Below are 24404 nucleotides of genomic sequence, written 5' to 3'. Positions count from 1 at the left end.
TTCCTCTGTTGGACCGTCAAATGTGTTGGAGTTATAGATTAATCTCTTAAGTATATGTTTTGGATATCCGTTATTGACAAAAACGTTGAAAATTTTTTTCAGGTTATTTTGAACAAAACTGTCATGGCTCAAATGTGTAAGTCTGTTTTTTATGCCTATAATTATATTATATTTTTGGTTCTGTGGATGAGAGGAATAATAATTAATAAATCTACCTGAGGCAGTTTCTTTCTGGTACCAATCCAAAGTAATTTCATTTTTGTTAGTTCTAATAACCTTGGTATCTAAGAAGAGGACATAGGAGTCTTTTTCATGTTCGATTGTGAATTGTAGGTTGGTGTTGAAAGAATTAAAAATACTCAAGGTTATATCTGTTTGGTCACATGGTACCGCACAAAGAAGATCGTCAACATTTTTATAAATAAAAGGTAATTTGAAAGGTAATTTGGGTATAATTTGATCTAGTATATATATATATATATATATATATATATATATATATATATATATATATATATATATATATATATATATATATATATATATATATATATATATATATATATATATATATATATATATATATATATATATATATATATATATATATATATATATATATATATATATATATATATATATATATATAATATGTAAACGATGAGAATCAGACAAATGATCAAATCAGTTTCATAGCAAACAATAATATAATTTATTATACTGCATGACATGCGAGACTACATAATTTCTCTATATAAAGGCTCCATTTTATTCGCTCTCGTTGCGTGCCTTGAATTGTATAATCCGTAAAATACCAGATACACTTAACTAATCATAAAATAAGTGTTAGTATTGCGAAATGGTATTAAACCAAATTGGTTATTATAATCGGAATGCTGATGGTTGTGCAAACCAAACTTCACGTGCATCAGGTTACTTTCAATGGTAACTATAATTTTTTTTAACTATGAGCTTTTCTAAACGATTTTTATTTTTTTAAAAATGGTACCGGAGTACACTATCAAATACAGAAATACACTGTAATATACATCTTTAGCAGAAGAATTTTAACAAACAGTTTTGAAATCAAAACAGGTAATTATTGAGGAGTATTTAACAAGGGGAACGTTGTTACATTATCCACCGAAATCATCTAAGACTACGCGCAATAACTCGACCTCCGTTTAACATATTCAATTATTTTGCAACTTTAAAACTCGCGTTGATGGACAAATAACACATTTTACTTAAATCCCAGTTAAAATTACGCCAACAAAGTGAAAGCGTTTCTTAAGAATTCGACATTACTTGAATTTTACCAAAGCTATTTTGTTGCCCCCATTCACCACATAGAATTCTAGTGCTGAAAACAACCTTATTGGCAGCTGAAAAGTCAGCAGGCCGTTATCTTGGTGTTGCAAATCAGTCAAATCTAGAAATTGTATGTCAATCACCAAAAACCGCCAGCCATTCTTTCTTATATGTGGTGCACGGGCAATATTTTATCATAATTCACCTTGATTGATTTTAACACTCGTTTTTCGTTCTCCGCCTAAGGAACGGTTTTGCAACAAACATAACGCGAGAGTTCTCAAGTTTTCGATTTAAAAAGAGAATCTAATTACCTACCTTGTTCTGTATATAGGTTGACGTATAAAAAAAAGATTAGTCGACCTTATTTATGAGCGGCTTTAAAACAAACACAAAAACCCGTTTTGTAAATTTTAGGTGTGACCAGCTACAAAATTAGCAATAATAAAGTAATAGCTCACAGCGTAGGAATCTGCTGCAGGAATCACACCGCTTCCTATTGAACATGGTGTTCACTCCCAGTTAAGATTTCATAAAAGTCAAGGAAAACTGCCACCTGTCCAATTTTTAAAAACATGATCAATTACACTTTCGGTTTTTAATTATTTCCTTGTCGTCTTAGATAAAATTAAGTAACCGTTCTATGCATTTATTTTCTTAAAGAGGGTTGGTAATTTATTGTAACAATTCAGCACAAAACATAAATTATATTCAACTATAACTAATATAATTATTAAAATAAATTTTCCAGAGATAACCAACTTAGAGAGCATTAATTTTACTGGGCATTACGACGAATTTACAAAGTAAAAGGACAATAAATTAATTGCGTTTGTTGTTAAGAATTTATTTCTTGGTGTAGCATGAATGTACAACATACTCAGATCTTTCCCTCATAAGTCTTACCAACGTTTTTGATTGATATTTGATTGAACAGTCACTGTTTATGTAAAATGATAAATTTCAGAACAATAACCTTTCCGAATCATCTACAAAATACATAATATAACGCGATGAGAACCAAAAAACTATAGCCGAATATTTGGCATTTTTTAAATTATTTTTATTTCAAAAGCTAAATTTTTACTCCAATCAACTTAATCTTATTTGTTGTGTTGCCGGTGAAGGCGTCTTTTATACGAAAGCTTAAATCTATGTTCAAGGGTACAATATCACCTGCTGATGGTGCTAACATGGTTAGCAAAAGCATTGTATGAGATGTAGCTTAAATGTGGTTATAAAATGAGTATGGTATCGAATCTTCCACCACCGGTTCCATGTTTTCGTCAGTGTCAGAGAAATCCAGAAAATGTGTACCAGTTCCACAGGAAAAAATGAAGAAAAACGTATCTCAAATTTACCCTAGTTATCTCCATTATATTAATTAGCTGCCCCTAGAAACATTTAAGTCTACCAATATTTAATTACTTCTATATTGTTTAAATAAAAATAAACAATATAATCTAAATACTACATATTTGTACCTAAAAAACATTTTTGCTCTCTGTGTTGGTAAATATGATAATAAGCATACACCTACTAATTAGATATTGGTAAAAATCTGCCTAAGATGAACATATTACATCAATTTTTTTATTGCATTTTTGCAGTAATGTACTCAAAACCATGTCGTTTGCCATCTCGCTAAAAAAATACGCGACGTCAGAAAGGAGATTTAAATTAACTCGGGTGGCTTTTCAATCCTTCTCCAAACCAAACTCGTCAAGAAAAATTCCACTGCTATGAATTTGGTACGGTATGTTTCAAAGTCTTGAACCCTTTGACTATTGACTATTGAAATCGCAATAAAATACTCGACTAATCAGTATTGTAAGAGTATCAGAAAAACTTTTAATGTGTTTTAAAAATACTCATATTAAATTTTATATTATGCTCATTATGTACATTAGTTCTAACAGAAAATACGAGAACACTGTATATATATATATATATATATATATATATATATATATATATATATATATATATATATATATATATATATCCTACGGTGGTTAAGTCTTATTTCAATAGTCCCTTTACATTGAATAGCTCCTCCGGCTGCGTTAAGTCTTCCGTATACGGAAGACCTAACGCATCCTACGTTAAAACAACCGAAACATCGATCTGGTTCGTCTACCAAAATATGGGAGGGATGAGTTTTAGCTGTTTTTTGCCACATTATTTTTTAATAGCATATGAAAACTTTCAAAAATATCCCTTTGTTGTAACTGAATTCAAAATAATTATCATTTTCTAGGCTAGTGATTATATTGGTTTCATCTTCTATTTTTCTTTTCAGTTGATCCAAAATAGGAACAATCTGGTTTTGATGAATGATTTTTGTCTTGTTCACTATTGTCCAGAGGGTGACATTGAAAATCACAACATTCTTTTCTTTCATTCAATACTTTATCGAGGATATAGGTGTTTTTGTATAAATAAATAAACGTTTATACATATTTTAATAATTGTTTTTGCATCTAATGACAACCGACGCGAAATAACAGAACAATTAGTGATAGCACGGATTGTTCAACAATGCCACTGATATCAGCCGACAAGTGGTTGACATGTACCTATTTCGCGGCCGTCTTCTCCCTTACCTATGAATAAATTGTTGGTTATTGGCTTTACCCAGTAATAAGTATAAATATCGTCTAACTTTCTGATTTTCCGCTTTCTGTGTATAGGCTTGCTACTTTTTCAAAGAAAGAAAAGAAAGAAGATTTGAAAATGGTATGAAGATTGTAACTACTTTTTGGGGGAGGGTCTGTCAAACACCAAGACTATGTACCCTGAGCCACACTATACGTGATAGGCCATTGTAGTACGGTCAAAGTTTTAAGCATCCTCTGCGCCGAATTGGTTTTTTTTTGTTTCATATTAGTATTATCCTAAACCTAATCTGAACAAATGGAGGTGTGATCTATTAAAAATTGACACGTTCTCATATAATCGTCGATAACTCGTTGAACGACATTAAGCTAACAATAACAATAACCTAACAGTATTAAGTAATTACGATGAATGTCACGCAAGATTCCGATCCAATTGTGAATCGTTATAACCGTCTCGCTCCATTCTTAACTTTTACTTTTGCCGTTGATATTTGGATCACGTGGATGATGGTTTATTAGCCCAATTTCGCAATGGCCAACGGGGGCATCATGTGACTTTGGTGTAGGCCGTGACCACCGGGGAGGCGGTACTCTTTTGGTCACTTTGTGGAGGATTTCTTTCCCTCGTTTGTCTTCGATGGCGAGCGTTTAGTACGCGTCTAACCCACATTTGATACAGACGCGAATGGTTCAATAATTGGGGACTGGGACGTGTGAAAGTGTTGATTCGCTTTTTTTTATATGGTGCGGTGCCGTTCTTCGTTTAATATATAAGACCAACAAAAACCTTTTTTGGAATGGGAAATTTTGGGTGAGAATCAGTTTAACTTGCTCACATTTTTAATACCGAGGAAACCTTAGCAACACTTATGTTAACCATACTTGTGCACGCATCGTGAGAATTTGCAATGTGTCTAAAGTGTAGGAAAATGAAATATAAATTGAAAGAGAGTAAATCAATTGTTTCGTTTACAATGTACAATGTCATGTTGGTAGCAAACTAATAATAATAATATTATTAATAACAATGAAAGGAATAGTAGTAAATTTAAGGTTCTCTATTTTGTATATAGTGATGATAAACATATAAACAAATATTTCACAGAAAAAAAACACACCAAAAATTTAATATATTTTACTTTCCTGCTAAGGCAACTGACTACTAGATAATGCGATATTATAAAAAATCTCGGAGAAAAATTAATTTAAGGAACATACTTCTCAATTTATAATTTCGACACTTTCCTTTGGTTAGTTTTTGTTAGTTCGTTGCGAGTTCTTGAAAACGTTGCTTATATAACAATACCATATTTTTAAATTATGTATTTTTTTAAATTTATTTTAATGGTTAATTTCATTGAAAATGCTTAAGGCTTGTTTATAATTATTTTATTATTATTTATTATTTTAATTCAAGATTTTTAAACATCACTTCATTTTCAAAATAGTTGATGGTTTAAATATTAAACATTTTTTTAGCCCCCAAGTTTCCTTTTTTGTATTTTGGATTTTAGATTTTTATGCAGTTTATGTATATAGTAATGTTCATTTATATGTTTATTTGTGAATTGTGAAAGTTTCTAAGGAAATTTAAATTCTTCCAAATATGCAAGAAAGGCCGATTATCATTTGGATGAATCTTGGAATTAACATTAATTGAGAATTATGTGGAGTTTTCAACCAAATGGAGTGTATATAATTAATACAAAAAAAACTAACGCACTCTTAAAAATGTTTCATTTTATTTAAAATCGTTGTAAGCCTCCCCAATCAAACGAAAACAAAATTAATTCATCCACGACGATAACAGTATATTATGCAATAAGTGCTTTAAACGGCATTTGCGTCACTAGTTTATTTGACACGAGCGGAGCTAGTTTTTAATAAACGAGGGACTTAAAAAGTTTACCGAACGTATTGCATAGTATACTCTTTCTACGACCACTGGATTTTGGGTACATACAACACGAATACATTCACTGATATGACCGTCAGAATTGACAAACGTCAAAATTCAAAGCGTGGGAAATATCTCCGAAAACATCCGATTGCTCCCAAATCCGTAAAGTAATATCGGAAATACGAGAAATTCACGCAAGTGACGCTTTCCGCACGCTATATAATATATTATAATTAAGTATTTTACAGAAGGGAGTAGAAAAAATAATTTAAAATTCATATCATTCATATTCATATTCATATAGGAAGCATTTTTATAAAATTTTTCAAATTTGCTTTAAAAAAATCTGCATTATTTACAATTGCTTTTAGAAAAAAAGGCTACAAAGAACGAAAAATATTTGTAATTTTTTTTATATCATTTAAAATTATCCTAAAATTTTATTCTAAAAATTCCCAGCAGGTGTTGGATAAAACAGCAACCTCAAAAAGTATTGATTAATTCTACGTTATTTATAAATGTGTATTTTGGCTATAAAGTTTAAATTTTTTATTCAGATTCGGAGAAACGTGTCATTTTATTGATCTAGTTCTTCGCATCTACCATCTAGCAATAAATTATGATAGAACTAAGCATTTTAAGGTTGATACTTTTAACCTTGATAAAGACGTGCAAACAATATACAGAGAGTGTCAAAACAAATCTTAGGGGTTCATTCCTTGCTTAAGCTAAATGGTTAGTTATATTTTTATTTTTTTTACATTTTTTATCTTAAAAACGAAAATAAATAGAACAATAAAATATTACGGAAGTATTACTTTTACAAAAACAGACTACCTACATCTTTTTCTTTTTTTTTTAATGATTGAATTAGACTGTTTCCATCATTTTTATTAAATGAATTTCAGAAAACACGTATGCAAAGATATAAAAAAAATGTTTTTATTTTACGTTTTATTTAAAAACTTTTTTCTTCTGCTATTTTTACATAGTAGTTCCCGTTTTAGGTGAAAAAAAATTCTCAATATACAATGTTTGACATTTTTGACAGTTTTATGAACAAATTTTTTCAAAACTTAGTTAAGAAGGGTGATTGCGGTAGCCTAAATCCCCTCCACTCATTTAAAAAAATGCGGGAAGTGTGTTTTTATAACATCAATACATGCGTAGTATTTTATTGCTCTATCTATTTTCGTTTTTAAGATAAAAAATAAAACCATTATTTTTCCGCTGAATTTGGAACGCGATATCTCCCTTATGGTTGACTTTTGACCCAACGTATATGTAAAAAACTACGCTTTATTTTAAACAAGGAATCACCCCCTAGTTTTTCGCATTTGATTTGAGGCTATTTTATATTGCACAGAAAATATTAAATAGCAAATATTTACTGAACAGGGACAGATGGGTATATGCTAGTTTCCACGAAGTTACCTTTAATTTTTGCAAACAATAAAAATGGCTAATAATATTCAAAATTTTTCTTTTAACATAACCAACTTCTTGTAGATTTGATCTCGATTAGATGATTTTGTTACATCACTCATAAGGGTTCCATAGAGTTCTTTAATGTGTTCCATAGATTTTAAATACTGATGATATTTTGACGTTTGTGAGCTTTGATGGTCAGGTCACAAGCCACTAGGTAAATGCATTCGTACTGTTTTGTATAAATGTACCCAAAAATAGATTCAACACTTGTGGCTTGTTCCAAAATAAACTTGTCACTAAAGCGTCGTTTTTTAAAGAATTCATTACTATCAAATAATTATTTAACTCTCCTCCGAAATCTTTCGAGATAAGGAGACAGAAGATATTAAGTGTGACACCCTATACATTACCAAAACAGGAAAAAGTTCCATAACAAATACAAACTAGCGAAAGTCGATGCTGCGCTAAGCGACCAATATTGTGACTTAAGAAATCGACACGGTAAAAAGGCGTCACATCTGGTTAACAGAGAAGATCGCGGCCCCCGAGGGCACCATTTTTGATCGAACTGGCAACAAAATTTAAATGTCAAATTTTTGATCAAACAATAGCGGCAAACGGATCTCGCAGATTTTCAATCCTGCCATAATGAATCGAACTAGTGACGCATATTTAACTGGTTAAGCTGAGAATAACGAAATGTATACGCTCGCATTCCGTCAAATTACACATTAAATTTATCTAATTAATCGTCGAGAGCGTTTCGCGAGACGAACGAACAATGAAATGTATTTCGCATCGTAACGACCTACTTTAACGGGATAAATGTTGATTTGGAAGAAACGAAATTGAATAATAACCGCATTTATCTCGAAGATGATGTTCCCGATAAGAAGTAATTGCAAAATTTGTGCTTTCACTTGGTTGCTCCGACATATGGTAAAAACATTGGCGGAAATATTGACGAATCAGTTATACAGAAAATGATAATTCCGAGTCGATTGATGTAAGCAAACCTTTACTTTGTTATTAGTTTGAACGATATGATCCGATTGTCTCGGAAAGCTAGAAGTTATCTCAGGATATATACGAGATGAAGCGAGCCGTTAATTACAAAAGATATACGGTATATTGCAGCATATTTAATATTATATTATTGTTAAAATTTTTAAATGACACTTTAGTTTAGCGAGCGACTGAAGAAGTTTATCAACGTGTTGGATATGCGACCGTTAGTTTTTGGGTACATTTTGGCAAAAGAGCTTGAATACATTCACTCCGTAAGTATGCGTAATTGCCAAAATTTGCAAAAGTCAAAAACCATCAGCCAACTAACCTAACCAACAACGGACTAAAGTACCGAAAAGTTTTGAAGTTGTTCGCAACAGCGTTTAATGAAAGTGACGTTTCAAATAAACGATTTCAGCATAACAGTTTTTTTTTCCTCTGCCTGAATTCCGAGACGCATTTCATGTACAAATCTCGAATCCCGCGGCTTTTTAGATAACTTTTGATTCCTTGTTTAGAGGGAGAGTCTACTCTTGAGTAAGATTGTCCTTTTTTTGAATACTAACAAGATATAAAATTTTGCTATTGTAAAAATGATTTAATGAAAAAGTTAATTTATCATGTTTTGAAATAAATAAATGAAATAAATGCGCATCTAAGAAACTACAGAAAAATATCCAAAGATATGTCCAAAAGTTAATTTATTTAATTTAATTGGATATCACCAAATTTTGCGTGTGTCTGAATTGCACGGTTTTGTAGCTAAATATCAATTTTTCTCCTCCCTTCTGTAAAATAATCAATTATAACCAGATCTGCTGTGCGGAAAGTGTCATTTTACGACGTCACTCTCATTTCCCACGGATCCGAGCCAGATATTAACTCACGAGTTTGGGAGCAATCGGGCGGATTTGGAGATATTTCCACACGGCTTGAATTTTGACGTTTATCAATTCTGACGGTCATGTCAGTAAATGTATTCGTGTTATTTTGCAAAAATGTACCCAAATACTAACAGTCGTAGAAAACGTACAGTATACAACACTCACAAATAAACCCATGACTCAAATGCTGTTTAACAAATTTGTTGCACAATATACTATTACAAAACTATTAATTTTTGGAATGTCAAATTAGATTTTTTTGCAATTTCATTGCAAAAGATGCAACAAGCACTGTCTAAAATTATCTCTAAGTGTCATAGAATCATATTAGATTAATGACGTTTTAAAGAATTTAAATGGAACAGTTCCTTTTTAAATTAAAATAAATATCTGGACATCTTGTTTCAGATGGATAGCTTACTATAACTCAGATATCGTGTATATGAAAATTCTTATTAATTAATTATAATTATTAATCATAACTTTAAATAAAGCACATACTTATTTAGAAGGAGAAATTTGTTACTTTGAACAATTTGAATACAACCTGCGTAACAATGTAATTTTATAAAGGATAAAACACGACGGAAATTAAATATTGACCCTAATTAAAATGGCCAGATTAAGAGTATTTCAAAAACAAAATAAACCAAACTTGCGAGGCCTCTTTAAGTACTCACACAGTTAGGTCACTAAGAAAATTTGTAGGAATGTCAAAATTTTAAAACGTATTAAGAGACATCAACGCTAGATCGGACCCGAAACCTCTTTACATGAATAGCATATAAGTTTTTTTTAATCAATTCAAAAGAAAATTTATAGTTTAACCTAAATAAATAATTTCTTCAGGCTGGCAAACCAATTTCCTCGTTTTTATTCGATACAGATTTTTACTGTTTTTTGATTGATTTTGATCCTTACTCTAAAATTTCTAATTATGCATTGGTCAAGAGTGTGTAAAGTTTCACTTTAAGAAGTCAGCGTTGTTAGTGACTTAGCATGTCCGTGGCTGTTTTGTTAACGAGAACTAACCAAATCAAACTCATAACTAATGTGACGTTTATCAAACTTCTGACATAATACACTATTTAACTCAAAAATCACTAAAAATTATTAGCAAAATTAATTGTGGATTGATCTTATTACTTCCTACATAATATTTCACATATTTTATAAAATATTTTGGAGGGATATACATTTTAGGGATAATATATTTTTTATGTAATATATTTATTAATTCTATTGTGGAAGGGCCAGAAATTAAAAATTGAGAGACATCAGCAGAACATGAGAACCGAAATCTCATGAGTAATATTTAAATTTATTATAGCTGGTTGCATTTTTGTGTATTAAGTACGAGTCAGCGTTAATTTATTACCGTTGTAATAAAAATAATATCACTGCCAGCAACCCATTACCCCAATGAACTTTTTTAAAGCAAGAGCTCAAATCCTGGAAAGTACGAGCCATTTGAGGGTTATAAGTGTGTAACTCATACTAGCGAATGCGACACTCAATAATTTATGATCAATAGGATACAAATGGAATATAGAGAAATTTATACAGAGATTTTCTAAGATTTATTGCATGTTTTTTATGTGGTATTAACATGTACTGTTTTGGAGTTTTTCTTTTGTTTTTTGCTAGTTTATGATTTCTCAAGATACTGTCAATCGACTAGAATGGTTTTAGTGGCTGATTCTGTATAAGTATTCTAGATTCTATATGAGCAGCATCTTAACAGATTTAATTTAATAAATTTGTAGCAATTTTTCTTTTTCTACTGTACAATGAAAAGTACCTACTGTAGTTTTCTCATCGCTAGTGTAATTGAGAACTCTCACTTACAATGAAAACACGAGCGAAGCAAATATGCAGGTCATAATTAATTTACAATATGGCCACCTGATCCACATATAAGCCAAAAATATATTTTGCACAAATAACAAAACCAATTTTAATTTCAAGATTCCACACAACAAAATTCAGCTTAGTATTAAATTTATTCTGTTCATACTTTGCCACGTCCCAGTTAATTTTTCTACAGGCAATCATAATTCTAAGCTGATAAGGAGACGATTTTATATGAACTCGAAATAAATGGAAGAAACTTATTTTTTATTTTGAAAACTGGCAAAGCACAAGTTGTCTATGCGATCCCGATCAAGAAACCATCAAACCAAATTTGAGCATAGATGGCTAGTTAAAGCTATGAACAGGCTGCTCCAATATTATCAGACGACTCGAGGGTGGCTAAGTTTGTGCTCCTTTTAAAAGTCGGAAAATCGTCAAATTACTGGAGAAAGCATTGGATTTATCAAGTTAAATAACAACGCTGCCTCAGTAACATTAAAAGTCATAAAAATATTAACTTCCTAATCGGTGTTGCCATGTCGCTTTCTGTTAAATTGTTACGCTGGACGAAACTAAGAAGGGACTTCAACTTGCAGTTACTTTATTATCAATTATTTTAAATAGACAGAGTCAAACAAATTAGAATGCAACCTTTCATATTGGTAATTTCGTTCTATTTGTCGCAGATGCATTGCATTTATTCTAAGCACGTAGGACTTCACAACGAAATCAGAATGTGCAAAGCCCGTTTAATAATTACATGGAGCCGCAGTTAATGATTCATTTTCATTTGCATGGTACCGAATAAACAATTTCTGGAGACACATATTATCGCTTACGTAATATAGTTGATAAGTTCATTATTCGCGGCGCCGTGTTAATAAATTCTAAATCGCATAAGGATGAAAAAACACGTAACTGATCTTCTAGTAAAGGCGCTACGACAAATCCAGTTTCACAGTTACGCCACACGTCTATCGACCACCTTCACTTTGTATGCGCTAATATCGCGAGCCAGTCGGTTGGCAATGCCGTTTCTTCAAGGTCACGTCGAACCGCAAACGATGAAATTGAAATATATCTACTTGAACTGGTTTTTTTTTAATTAATGGCTTTCGATGGGGACGTTACCCGTATAAGCGGACGTAAAAATGTTTCCCGTGCGAAACTTAACTCCAAATTCCAGTTAATGTGCCGGGTTTCGCAAAAGGAGGTCACATAGTTGAGCCACAGTATGCGTGAAATTGCAGCACCAACAGGCGGGTTTGATATTTTCGACGTAATTTTTCATGGTCTTGCCGCTGCATTTCCGACGATTTAAATGATGTATGGCGTTATCGAAATGATGCAAAAAAAAATGTTGAGGAGTTACCCCGACAACAATAATAATAATAATAAACAATAATAATAATAATAATAAACAATAATAACAAAGGACGTGTAACGCGAAAAATATCAGGACACTCGAACTACTCTTTTCACAACCGCCATTCCCCAGGTCTACCTTCCTAGTAACATATTTTCTGTAATGAACGCCTAAAGCTTTCCATAATCCACTCCAAACTAAATAGTTGGGGAAGAAGTGAGTTAAGTTGTTTGTTTTTGTTCCGTAACCAGCTCAAAAAGCAATTTGTAATTCAACCTCATATTCCATATTTGAATATTACTTACTATACGTGCCACAAGTAACCACGGCTGTTTGGTTTTGGATTTCTAGTCTTTCTTCGACACACTGTAATAAGGATTTCATCCAAAATTTTTACAACTTAGGTTAATATTCCACGCATTTTATAAAATATTTCCATTTTCAGTCCAATTGAGTATTTTTATTCAATAAAACTAATATCTGCTGTTTTTCGGGATACCCTGTATAAAAATACTGAGATCAATTCTTTTTTCTATGTCACAGCAATATCGAAGGAATATAATTTTACAAAAATATTTGGCTAATTATATAATTTGAAACATAGTACTTAGTAATAAACAAGCCGTAAAATGTAAAATTTAAGACTTTATGGCCTGCTGCATTTGTATCCAACAACGACCGGAGGACAAATGCTCCTGTAAATATCTACGTGCCATCATAACGCTATAAAAGGGTTTCTCTTTCACAAACGATTGCTAAATTAATTCATACTACGAAAGACATCAACAGTTGATTAGACCAGAAACCTTTCCCCAAAAATAATTGTGCTGGAGCGCTAATTAGATATTTCCAAAAGGAAATATATGATGCCAAAATGAAAACATTATTATATATATTAGTAAACTTTAATAAATAAATAAATACATAAAATGCGTCATCTATCCGTACGAATGTGGTAATATTCTTAAAAAATCCCCAGCATTTATCAATAAATGTTCGAAAAAGAAAGAGACAGCATTGGAGTACTTTAATTAGTATAAAAAACTAAAATATTTCACTGTGATAAAACTAAAAGAAAGAAATAAGTAGAAATAGCAAACAATTAAAACGCTCTGTGAGTTTTGTATCTTTATTACAGAAACATTTGACAATATCTCCAATTTGAATAAAATATGAAATATCAATAATCTGTGAACGAAATTTCAGCAACAGCATCAACAACGAAACTGTGCACTGCAATTATTTACCAGTATCAGACGCCCATAGTATCTGCATATAGTCAAAGCCAAAGTTATTTTATTGTATGGTTATTTAATTATATATCATACTATTTTACGCAAAAAAATGTTCATCTCAGATATTAATGCTGACATAAACTTAGCTGTTATTATTAATGAACGCTTTGTCGAGACTCTGCATATCCGATTAATAAGTATTCGTGTATAAAGTTGGGCAATACAGGTAAAGAACGTGAATGTTTATAGATTTTGCCATTGCAGAATTTATTGCGTCATACATTAATGATATTATTTTCATAACAATCTAACGAGGATGAATATTAAATTTCATTTTTTGTCATTTACATAGGAGTCATCGTTCCTTACATTGGACATTTTGTTTATATCTGATGCTACAGATGCAATTATTCTCCGCGATCGTCCAATATCAGCCCATTGAATTAAATAACGCCAACGATGGAGAGTGTGCCCTACTGCTAAGCGGCCCAGGGCGAAGTAGCCAGTTCGATTACACATTCAACTTACTCAGGGGCACCAGCCTGTAAGTATTAGTAAACCTTTTATTTTTTTATGGCTGAAATGGCTTAAAAGTTTTATAAAGTGGTTAGTATTTAACATCAAGGTGTACCACTTTCCGTTGTCCGCATGCGATCCTTAATATGCATGTATTTAACTTACTATTTACAAATCTTCTGGATTGCTCCTTCGTTGGTTGTTTACAAATCAAACTTGCTGATGTTTCACAAATTATCCTGTATGCTTCTTCAGAGCCTAACTGAAACAGTTTCAGTTAAACTCGAAGAAGTTAACAGGATGATTGTCAAAATGTCAGCAAGTTCAATTCAACAATAACCGACGAGGAATCCAGAAGATTTGTAAATAGTACCCTGTGGAAGTTTCTTTGAAAAATTAAGTATTTAACTTTTATATTATAAAATTCTGTAACCGTGATGATAACGCTCTCTCAATAATATTGAAATACATATCTTATCGTCTATATGAACAAAATTAGAAAAAAAATAATATACAATTTACAAATCTTCTGGATTCGGTTGTTTATAAATCAAACTTCTTCAGAGCTTAATTGAACAGTTTCACCCTTTTTCGGTAAAACTCTGAAGAAGCCAACAGGATGATTGGCGAAACGTCAGCAAAATTGATTTATAAACACAGAGGGGGAATCCAGAAGATTTGTAAGTGCAAGTGAAACTGTGGAAGTTTCTTTGAAAAATTAACATTAATATGGTACTGCCCGAAGTTATTAACCCGGTGATATAGCACCACATTTGTTTCTTTGTAACAGTTGCGCTACTAGCAGCGAATAACGTGATTTCTCTGGTTCATTTTATATATAATTTTTTCATAACTTTACCTGGACACTAAACTAAAAATCATTCATTTGTAGAAAAAGAGAAAAGTACAAAATACAAAATTTTTGTATTTTTACAGATAGAGAAGTTCAACCACCTTGATATTCTAGAGCATGGAATAGTTAAAGAAAGAGTTGAAACATGACAAAACTTAAAATATTTTTAATTTTCAGAGATTATAATGGTCAGCAAACCTGCATAACATACGATGCCGTAAATGCAGCATATCTAGAGGCTAGAAAAAGAATTCGTAAGTTAACAATGCGCTTTCTCTAAGTTGTTGAAGTTTGTAACAGTAATAATAGGTTCTTGGTGAGTATTACTAAAAAAGTATCTGAAGAATGGACAAAAAGGGTTCGGATTCATTCTAGGTACATTTACTTAAAATTTGAAACTGAGTTAAATTTAATAAGTTCCTTTAAATGATAAAAGTAATTTTAAAAAATGAAATTACTAAAACTAATATTAATACTGAACGCCAAATAGGTAAGTTCATTTATCTAATAAATTAAATGTCTCTATAACATTAAGATTTCTCAAGATTCCAAATGTTGGTAATTTTTTTCAAGTTTTAATATTTTATAGTAATAAGGAACTCTCAACAAAAAAACTTTATTTTTCGAGTAGAAAATAAAATTACAGGGGATTCCATTTTAGCTAAACAAACAACATTTATATGAAAGCAGTGAAATACACTGTTTAGATACTTCTAGACAATGCAACCCACTCTTCCGGTATAGTTCAATGTGTCTATCATGATTAATCGTATTTAATTCCAAATTAATAGCAATCGCTCAACCACACGGTGACTGGAAAGGAGAAGACGTAGCTACGGTGGGCGAACTACTCTTGGACGTGTCCTTAAATTTGGCTAGAACGTAAGATGGGGTTTTTGAAACTTCCATTTCCATTAAAAATTCTACGTTTAAGGTACGGTTTATCTTACGAAGACATAGAAAAAGGTCTGCCTCTTATCGACACTAGCAAGACTTTAATAAGGGAGGTATGTCCCCCCTATCTCTCAAACGTAGAATGTCGAGCAGGAAAGTATCGGAGGTATGACGGATTGTGTACAAATTTGGAACATCCCACATGGGGAGCTACCCATACACCTTTTACCAGGTACAATGTTGGTATTATCTTACCCAAAACACAAATGTTCCTCTGACCATTTGACTTCAGACTGATGGGTCCATTGTTCGCCGATGGAATGTCCGAACCCCGCATCAGTGTTACCGGAAGGAATTTGCCCTTATCGCGTGTGGTTTCCCGGACTATGCACCCAGACGAGGGCTTTCACGACCACGCAGGCACCGTGATGATCATCGCTTGGGGCCAGTTTATAGATCACGATTACACACTTACCGGTTCACCGTTGGGTAAGTTTGCATGACCATGCCTCGTTTACGCAAAAAATTTTACTTAAAATTAATTGAACTGTGTTGAAATTTACCCAGTGCATTTAATTGATAATCTACTTTTTCTTCCCTTTCGGAGGTATACCAAATAATTAATTCCTACAAATACCTGTGACCGACAGGATTCCGAATAATAAAATCAATCGCGAGTGAAAGGTAATAGACAATAACTAGACAATAATAATAAAAAATTCAATCTGGGAAAGTTAAAATTAGGTAGTAGAGGACCCACGAGATAGTTGCACCTGCGTCCCTTTAATTTTTCTGATTCTAAAAATTTTCCCTAGTCAAGTTAATTTTAATATTAAATTATTTTTAATGTTAAACATTTTTTTTATTTATAGTTTAAAAAATGAGAAAGCGAACAAATATGTTAATATTTGGCCATACATTTATAGGGTACAACTGTCAAAACGAATGCCAATTTGTATAAACGTTTCATTAGTTACGTACATAGAAGCTTCTTGACATGAAGCTTGAGAAAAGGATGTTTAGAAAAGAAATAAGTAGTCAAATGCAAAACTGAGTAAGGTAAGCAATCATGAATTCAATTGAAGACTGCTTGATAAAAATTGTAACGTTATTGCAGGCTGATGTGAACTAAAAATTATCTAAACTAAAACTACGGAAGACAAATATAGGCAAATCTAATGTATACTAGTTTATACCTCGTTTATAGAAACATACAAAATGATAAAATATGTACAGGGTGACTGCCCACCCGGAAGCGACAAACAATATTTTAGAATGAAATAGTAGTTCTATTATTTGCTGCAAGATATTAGCTAACATCCTTGTGAACTTTTTAGTGAGTGGTTGCCGTCCACTTTATTTTGAGAAGTTCCATGCTATGTATATTTATTATGTTGGACAACTTTCGCTAATCTTGTTATCGAAATTACAACACAGAACGACCTTTAACGATAAATCAATAAGTAGATAGCTGGACATGGGGTTGAGTAATTCTACGAGTCAATGAGGTTCCGGTTCATTGCCGTCCTACTGAATATAGTAATTTTAGATTAAGATAAAAATTGCTCCACCCACTATTAATTGGCCGCCGACCGACCAGCTGACATTAACCATTGTTTTGTAATAGCTATTGCTGTAAGACAATATGGAGAAAACATATCCTGCTTTGTTATTCCGTGCGAAAAATTCAAATTTCATTTTTTATCGTAGCGGCAATATTATAAAATAAAAAATATATATTTTAGTAAAAATATATTGAGAATTTCGCGGTATTATGAAACTTTATTCAGGATATTGGATTATTTGATTAGTTAAGTATAATGATTTCAAAATTTGTTGCTACCATATATGAATTCATTAAATAAATACCCAAACCTGGAATAGAAGCAACATTATTTCAAATTTCAAATGATTTTCTCCGAATTGTATTTTTTATTTTAGGTTATGCCTAACAGTTAAAATTGTTTTGTGATTTCCGGACATTTCCGCAAACATTTAAATTTACACAGAATTTGAGTTTCTTTTTAATTTCCAACGACACTTTTACAGGTTGCAGAGTAATTGGACAACAAACAAAACACTGCGCTGTAGACCATTTAACTTATGTCTTGGCATGTCGGCTCTTCTAAATTTTAAAGTCAATAAAAAAGTTAAAAGTTTTAAAAATTAAGCTTTGGTAAGAAACTTAAGAACTTTTGGATAAAAACAGTCCTCGCTTAAAACAATTGGTAACTGCCAAAATTTTATTCAATTCTTCAAAATATTTTCTTTATTATAGATCCATTTAACAGAAACGATCCTGAGGAGTGCTGCGGTAGGCCGCCACACTTAAAGCATCCCTATTGCAATGAAATCCCCATCCCAGACGACGATTATTTTTATAGCCTGTTCAACGTCAAATGCATCAACTTCATAAGATCTTTTCCTGCTGCCAGGCCTGGTTGCAGGCTAGGTTCCAGGGTGCCATTTAATACCCTTACCGGAGTTCTGGACGCCAACACCGTATACGGAGTGACGGAACACTTTGCAAGGTATTATGCCCAGTTTCCAGAGTTCCGTCATTCAGACGAGAGACATAATATAAATCACGTGGTTTTGAACACTCTGTAAAAAAATAACATACAGGGCTGGTAATACATGCAATTATTGAAGTGAATATATACAGCTTGTTTCAAAATATTTCGTCTTGCCTTTTGACGGCAATTATGCTTACTTAAGCATAATAAAATCACATTAGTACTAATAAAAATTACAGTGACGCTAAATATATTTTAATTATCAATAATTACCTAAATAAATATATTTTTGCTTTGACTCTCAGAGTGGTCAGTAAGATCAATTACAATACGCTGTGTTATTTTTTATTCAAATTGTAAGAATTTTCAATTTTTGAAATGTGCTGTGCTGCATTTTTCCAGCTTGCAACTCGTATATTACTAATCACATTTTAAATTAAATTCATTACGCTCGGAACTTAAAGCACTTCTCTCATATTTGATTTTACTAAGTATCACATATGTATTGTTCTTTAATAGTATATAAAGTTAAATTTCTTGTTAGATTAAAAACAATTTTTTGTAGCAAGCGGCAGTGATAGCTCGCATTGTAAATTAAACTGATACTAATTTTAAAGAATTAAGAATCTTTTTCCAAATGCCTGCATGCGTGTAAAAGGGGTTATTCAACATATATCAGCCGACGACAAGTGGTAGGCATCTGCCTAACTTGCTCCCGTCGTGTCCCTATGCAATGAATAAATTATTGCGTTTACTCAGTAATCGAAGCATTTATTCTTTCAAATGCTTTAAAACTCTCATTCTAAACGTCAACTCTAAATGATATTATTTATTGGGTGTATATAAAACAATATTATGTATATAAAATAATATTAACAATTTATAACGTAGGTTAATTATTTAGTTTGATTAGGATTTTTTTATTAAAAAGGTGCATTATAATCTGTTCAAATTTAAAGCCCGCAACCTTAATATTTGACAAACAACTAAAACTTTGTCAACATGGCTATCGAATATCATACATAAAAAAGCGTTCTTTTGTGTATATAAAGTGTGCGATTCAAGCAATATGCTGTATTTTCAAATATAGGAGATAGGAAATCAGATAGTGCATCAACTAAAGTTAAAAAAATATAGCAGATAGATATAAAATTAAATCTGCTACAACTTTTTCTATAACCTGGATAATTTGGCTGGTGGGTATGTTATTATTATTATTTAACCTATTAAATTGTTTTTGTTCAGAAAACTTCGCGAAGGACATGGAGGTCTCCTAAGAATGAATCCAGCGTTTGCAGAATACGGATTGAAAGACCTACTTCCTCTAAAACTTGATATACCAGATGAAGGTTGTACTAGACCAAATAGTACCATGTTTTGCTTTGAAGCTGGTAAATATATTTCCGAGTATATTAAGGGGAGAAACAAAAGAATAAAATCTGGAATCTCAATACAAAAAGTCCAGAGTATTTATCTTGAATAATAAATCCAGAAAATAATTTTAATATCGAAATATAAAAATATACAAATAGTTAATTAATTTTCAATAGAATTTCAGTGTACAGTTTTGTAGTTATATAATACATATAAATCAGCTTATCGACCCAAGAAGGTCCACAGTTTATCGAAGAATAAAATCAAAGAGTTACATAATACGTAGTTAAAAAAATGCGTTTATTTTATTTTATTGGCGAATCAATTCACTATCTACACTGTTAAGTACATACACATACACGCACTTTGTTTAGGAGAAATTAGAGTAAACGAGCAACTAGTACTCACGTGTATGCATACCTTGATGGCCCGTGAGCACAACCGTGTCGCGAGAGAACTGGCTCAAGTGAATCCCCACTGGGACGACGAAACTCTATTCCAGGAAGCCAGGCGAATTAATATTGCTATAATTCAGCACATCACCTACAACGAATTCTTACCTATATTGCTAGGAAAAGAGGTTATGGAAAAGTTCGGATTGTTGCTGGAAAAACACGTAAGTTTCTGAACATCACGTCCGATCTGTACTGTATTTTATTTCTCTTTTCATTCGACCGAAGGGTTACTGGGGTGGTTACGACCCTAATGTCAATCCCAACGTGATTGATGCTTTTGCAGCGGCAGCTTACCGATTTGGTCACTCGTTGCTACCTACAGCAGTGGAAAGGTGGAGCAAGGCACACAAGTTTATCGGTAAAACATTACATGATTCTATTCCATAGTATAGGTTGTTGTATATAGCTACTAGACGAGTATATGACAAACTCTGGACTTTTTACTACTTTAACTCCCTAAAGATACAAGGTAAAGTTCCGTAAATTCGTACAAGTTTCCGTCAAAATGCAAATAACCCTCTATAATTGTTAGGAACCAAATGATAACCAAATATTGTTTTGTTCATTCAAAAATTGGTGAATTAGAGCATTCACAAGACCCTCGTTATAAAATATATATGTATAAGCAATTTGCACCAGGTCTGTTGGTGAACGAGTAAGATATATGATATAAAAGCAGAATTTTACTAACGAAAACTATTTTATAAATTTCCACAATTTACTGGGGAAAAAATTAAACTAGATATCCTAGTTAAGTTCGGTCTTATGTCGGAACAGAAAACGCCGTTTTAGTATATTATTTAGGTTTCTCAGTGAAACGTTACTATTTAATGTACATTTGTGATCGTAAAAATTTGTTAGATTTTGTAAACGAAAATTTTTAAAGGCCCTAGTTAATCTGTCGTTGTTTTCGTATTTCTGAAATTTACATTATAAAAAAAAAATGATCGAGACAATAAATGTCCACACTTTATAAAATGTTCGAGTTTTAGTTTATAATTATACAAGACATAAAAAAACGAAAAAATAACAACACCGGTAGCTGCAATTACGTGGTAATAGTTTAATAAATAAATTAAACTACTTATTTTTGCGGCATGATTTTCAATAAGTGCAAAATATTTTGAGCTTACCGAATATAGTATATAAGTATAAATTTAAAATATGTCTCCTAAAAAAGGTCATAATTACCAATTTCGCATAATAAAATTATTTTTTTTAGTTATAAGCCAGTTTTTCCTTTATTTTTACACCATTAAATGAGCACCATCGATTAAGCAAAAATCTTTGAACGAATAAATGCAAGCTTACTCGAGTTTCTTTTCGTTTCGTCTGCCTTTATCATTTGCTAACTCGATAAAAAACGCATTCTGTGTATTTTTATCATGTTAAAATTTAAAATAAAAGAATCAGAGATAAAAACTCACTAAATATTCTTAAGAGATATTTTAAAGCAGCACTTTTATTTTGTACGTAAAATCCAAAAAACGGTGTCTTTTAAACTAAGCAGCATGATATATCCAAAAAAATTACAAGAAGTGAATATTTAAGGAATGTAGAATCACGTTCTTTACACCCTAATTATTTTATTAACGTGCAGACGTAACAGTCTGTTGATATAATTGTTATTAGATAATTTATTGTCCGATATTGTAATTACACGTGTGGCTCCTAATTTTTGTTATACCATTAATAGCTTCTAAACGACTTTCCGACTTGATCCGCCGCCCCTATGACCTGTACCGAGCTGGTGTACTGGACGAATACATCATGGGACTGATGAACCAAGTAGCACAAGCCATGGACGATTCCATTACCCAAGAGGTCACCAATCATCTTTTCAAAAAGGTCGGCGCCAGATTTGGCATGGATCTGGTCAGTTTTAACATGCAGCGCGGTAGAGAATTCGGAATTCCCGGTTATATGGAGTTTAGAAAGTTCTGTGGCTTGCCTACCAGCGACAACTGGGACGACATGTTCGGCACCATGCCCAACGATACCGTAGCGAAATACGCGTCAATATTCGAGTAAGTGCGAGTACGGAGTTGCCCAAAACGTAAGAGTCTAACTAAGCGATTTAGGCACCCGGCCGATATAGACTTGTGGTCAGGAGGTGTGTGCGAACGCTCCTTGCCGGGAAGCATGTTGGGGCCGACTTTTGCTTGCATAATAGCCACGCAGTTTAGTTATTCGAGAAGAGGTGACAGATTCTGGTACGAACTTCCAAACCAACCTTCGTCGTTCACTTTAGAACAACTCGAAGAAATTCGTAAGGCGCGATTGGCTAGAGTTATTTGCGACAATACGGACCTGATAGACACAGTACAAATGTATCCGATGGTACTTCCGGACCACGAAATGTTAGTACATTGCACTTGAACGAAAAAAACGATGATGACGTATACCTTTTCAGCAATCCACGAGTGCCTTGCCGCAGCGGCATCATACCATCAATGGACTTTTCCAAGTGGGCGGAATTCCCCAGCTCAGGGTTCTTCGGTAGTATAAGAAAATGATATCAAACGTCTTAGGTTGCCATAGACAATTATTTATTCTGTAAATAAAGACTGACTACACAGGTCGAACTCATATGATCAAGAAACGCGCGGTGTCCCGTTTTGATTTTTGAAAAATTGCGAAAATTCTTGCTCTCGATGTTGTTGAGACTTGACCACACGTTTGTAAATATAGTTATCATTTAAAAGTAAAATAGCATTATCGTACACAAACTGGACTGTTAGGTACCGGGCAACTAACAATCTTCTTCGATTCATGCGCTCTCCTCACTAAAATTGGCGAACCAAATGCCAATTGTAGCTTTGGAAACTGCAGCATGAATAATTTCTATAGACGATCTTTTTACCTGTGCTTTTCTCTCAATTATAAGCCGACGTAATTTGTATCTCTCACTTGTTATCATATCACAAAAATATTAAACTTATGATGGTGTTCAATAACTCTCGTTTATGCAATACCCCATCATTACTGATTCGTTGCAAAGTATTCGTCTGTAAAGCCTCCCACAGACTTCGGTTTGTTTTGTCTTTTCTACTCGCGGCGATTCAAAACGATTTGTCAAATCGCCGGACTCTTTTGCTCACACATTTCGGTAAATTTTAACAGTTTTAAGCTCAAGAAAAAAAAAACAAGAACCATTTGGTCAAAAGAATGGCTATTAAAGCGAGAAAGGTGTTCCCAAATCGATTTAATAAATGAATTTAAATTGACACCAGGTGACTGATATGATTACTTAAGAATGAAGCTGGTAACACCTTATATTATTAAACAGAATACCTATTTAAGAAAATCCATTTCTCCACATGAAAGACTAAATTTATATTATCTTGCCAGTGGTAGACGCTATGAAGGTTTAAAGTTTTCAGCGACAATTTCCCCACAGAAGAAAATAGACAATGCAAAATGTAAAACCTGCTTTGCTCCGTTTGTGTAAAAATAACCGACCGGTTTGAACGCAAATTTGAAACACATCAGTTTGCACCGCCAACTGACGAATCGCGACGATTAGATCCGACAAAACAAACCAAAGGCTGTGGGGGGCTTAAGGTACAATTCCAAAGTTTCTTGTTTTCTCTGTCAATGGTCTGGAATACAGCACTCGCACCCCTAGGGCAAGGCAGACAATCCAAGTTATCATTCGAATTTTAAGCTCTATGGAGAGATCCACCAAACATCAGATATTAAGTATACTATTAAAGTGTTGAGAAAAAAAAAGTCGAAAAGTCTAGAGTGCCAAAAAGATAAAAATTATAGATCCTACAGGAAACTATTATTAACATGATATGATCGCACGATTTTTAGGGGACGAATATTATTTTTCATTGAATATAACAACAGGACACCGACCGAAATATTTCGCTTTTAAACAATGTAAAAAGTATAGCAATGCGAACTGTACCAGTATGTAAATAGCAAATAATACAGTTTTTTTTTATAGTGTTTGGTATTTTTTATCTACATGTTATTTTACAATTATTGAAATTTTGAAAAATATGAGAACAGTCTCAATACTATAAAATATAAGTGTAGATGTGGGCAATTTTATTGAGGTATTCACGCTTTTTAACTATAAAATCTAATATTGTATATTTTGAAAAAAAGCTTCGTAAAAAAATGCCACATAAACAAAAAACTGTCGGGTTGACGATCAGCGGCCTCGATGGTTGAT

At 32.4% G+C, this 24404-nt stretch overlaps 1 protein-coding gene across 3 annotated transcripts; it reads left to right on the top strand.

Moving 5' to 3' along the window:
• The first annotated feature begins 4584 nt into the window (after positions 1 to 4584).
• LOC132701077 (peroxidase) lies at positions 4585 to 23445 on the top strand. 3 transcript variants are annotated; one of them, XM_060668744.1, is made up of 13 exons: positions 4585 to 4743; positions 14012 to 14154; positions 15157 to 15233; positions 15771 to 15861; positions 15914 to 16105; positions 16166 to 16362; positions 18152 to 18404; positions 19635 to 19780; positions 20138 to 20379; positions 20444 to 20576; positions 21915 to 22245; positions 22300 to 22578; positions 22632 to 23445. In XM_060668744.1, the coding sequence occupies exons 2-13, from the start codon at positions 14012 to 14014 to the stop codon at positions 22732 to 22734; spliced, it is 2187 nt and encodes a 728-aa protein (XP_060524727.1). In that variant the 5' UTR covers positions 4585 to 4743; the 3' UTR covers positions 22735 to 23445. The 3 variants fall into 3 exon arrangements, with proteins under 3 accessions (XP_060524727.1, XP_060524724.1, XP_060524726.1); XM_060668741.1 differs by having other exon boundaries at positions 13963 to 14154; XM_060668743.1 differs by lacking the exon at positions 4585 to 4743 and adding an exon at positions 13676 to 13836 and having other exon boundaries at positions 13963 to 14154.
• Positions 23446 to 24404: the final 959 nt, after the last annotated feature.

Source organism: Cylas formicarius, unplaced genomic scaffold (assembly GCF_029955315.1).
Source record: "Cylas formicarius isolate icCylForm1 unplaced genomic scaffold, icCylForm1.1 PGA_scaffold_4__25_contigs__length_36172078, whole genome shotgun sequence".
Taxonomy (NCBI): Eukaryota; Metazoa; Arthropoda; class Insecta; order Coleoptera; family Brentidae; genus Cylas; species Cylas formicarius.
The sequence above is the reverse complement of the archived record's forward strand: the minus strand, read 5'-3'. Positions and strand labels throughout refer to the sequence as shown.

Coding starts and splice junctions, on each gene's coding strand:
- LOC132701077 (XM_060668741.1), top strand. Junction 14,155..15,156: donor TTACTCAGGGGCACCAGCCT/GTAAGTATTAGT, acceptor TTTAATTTTCAG/AGATTATAATGGTCAGCAAA. Junction 15,862..15,913: donor TCCTTAAATTTGGCTAGAAC/GTAAGATGGGGT, acceptor TCTACGTTTAAG/GTACGGTTTATCTTACGAAG.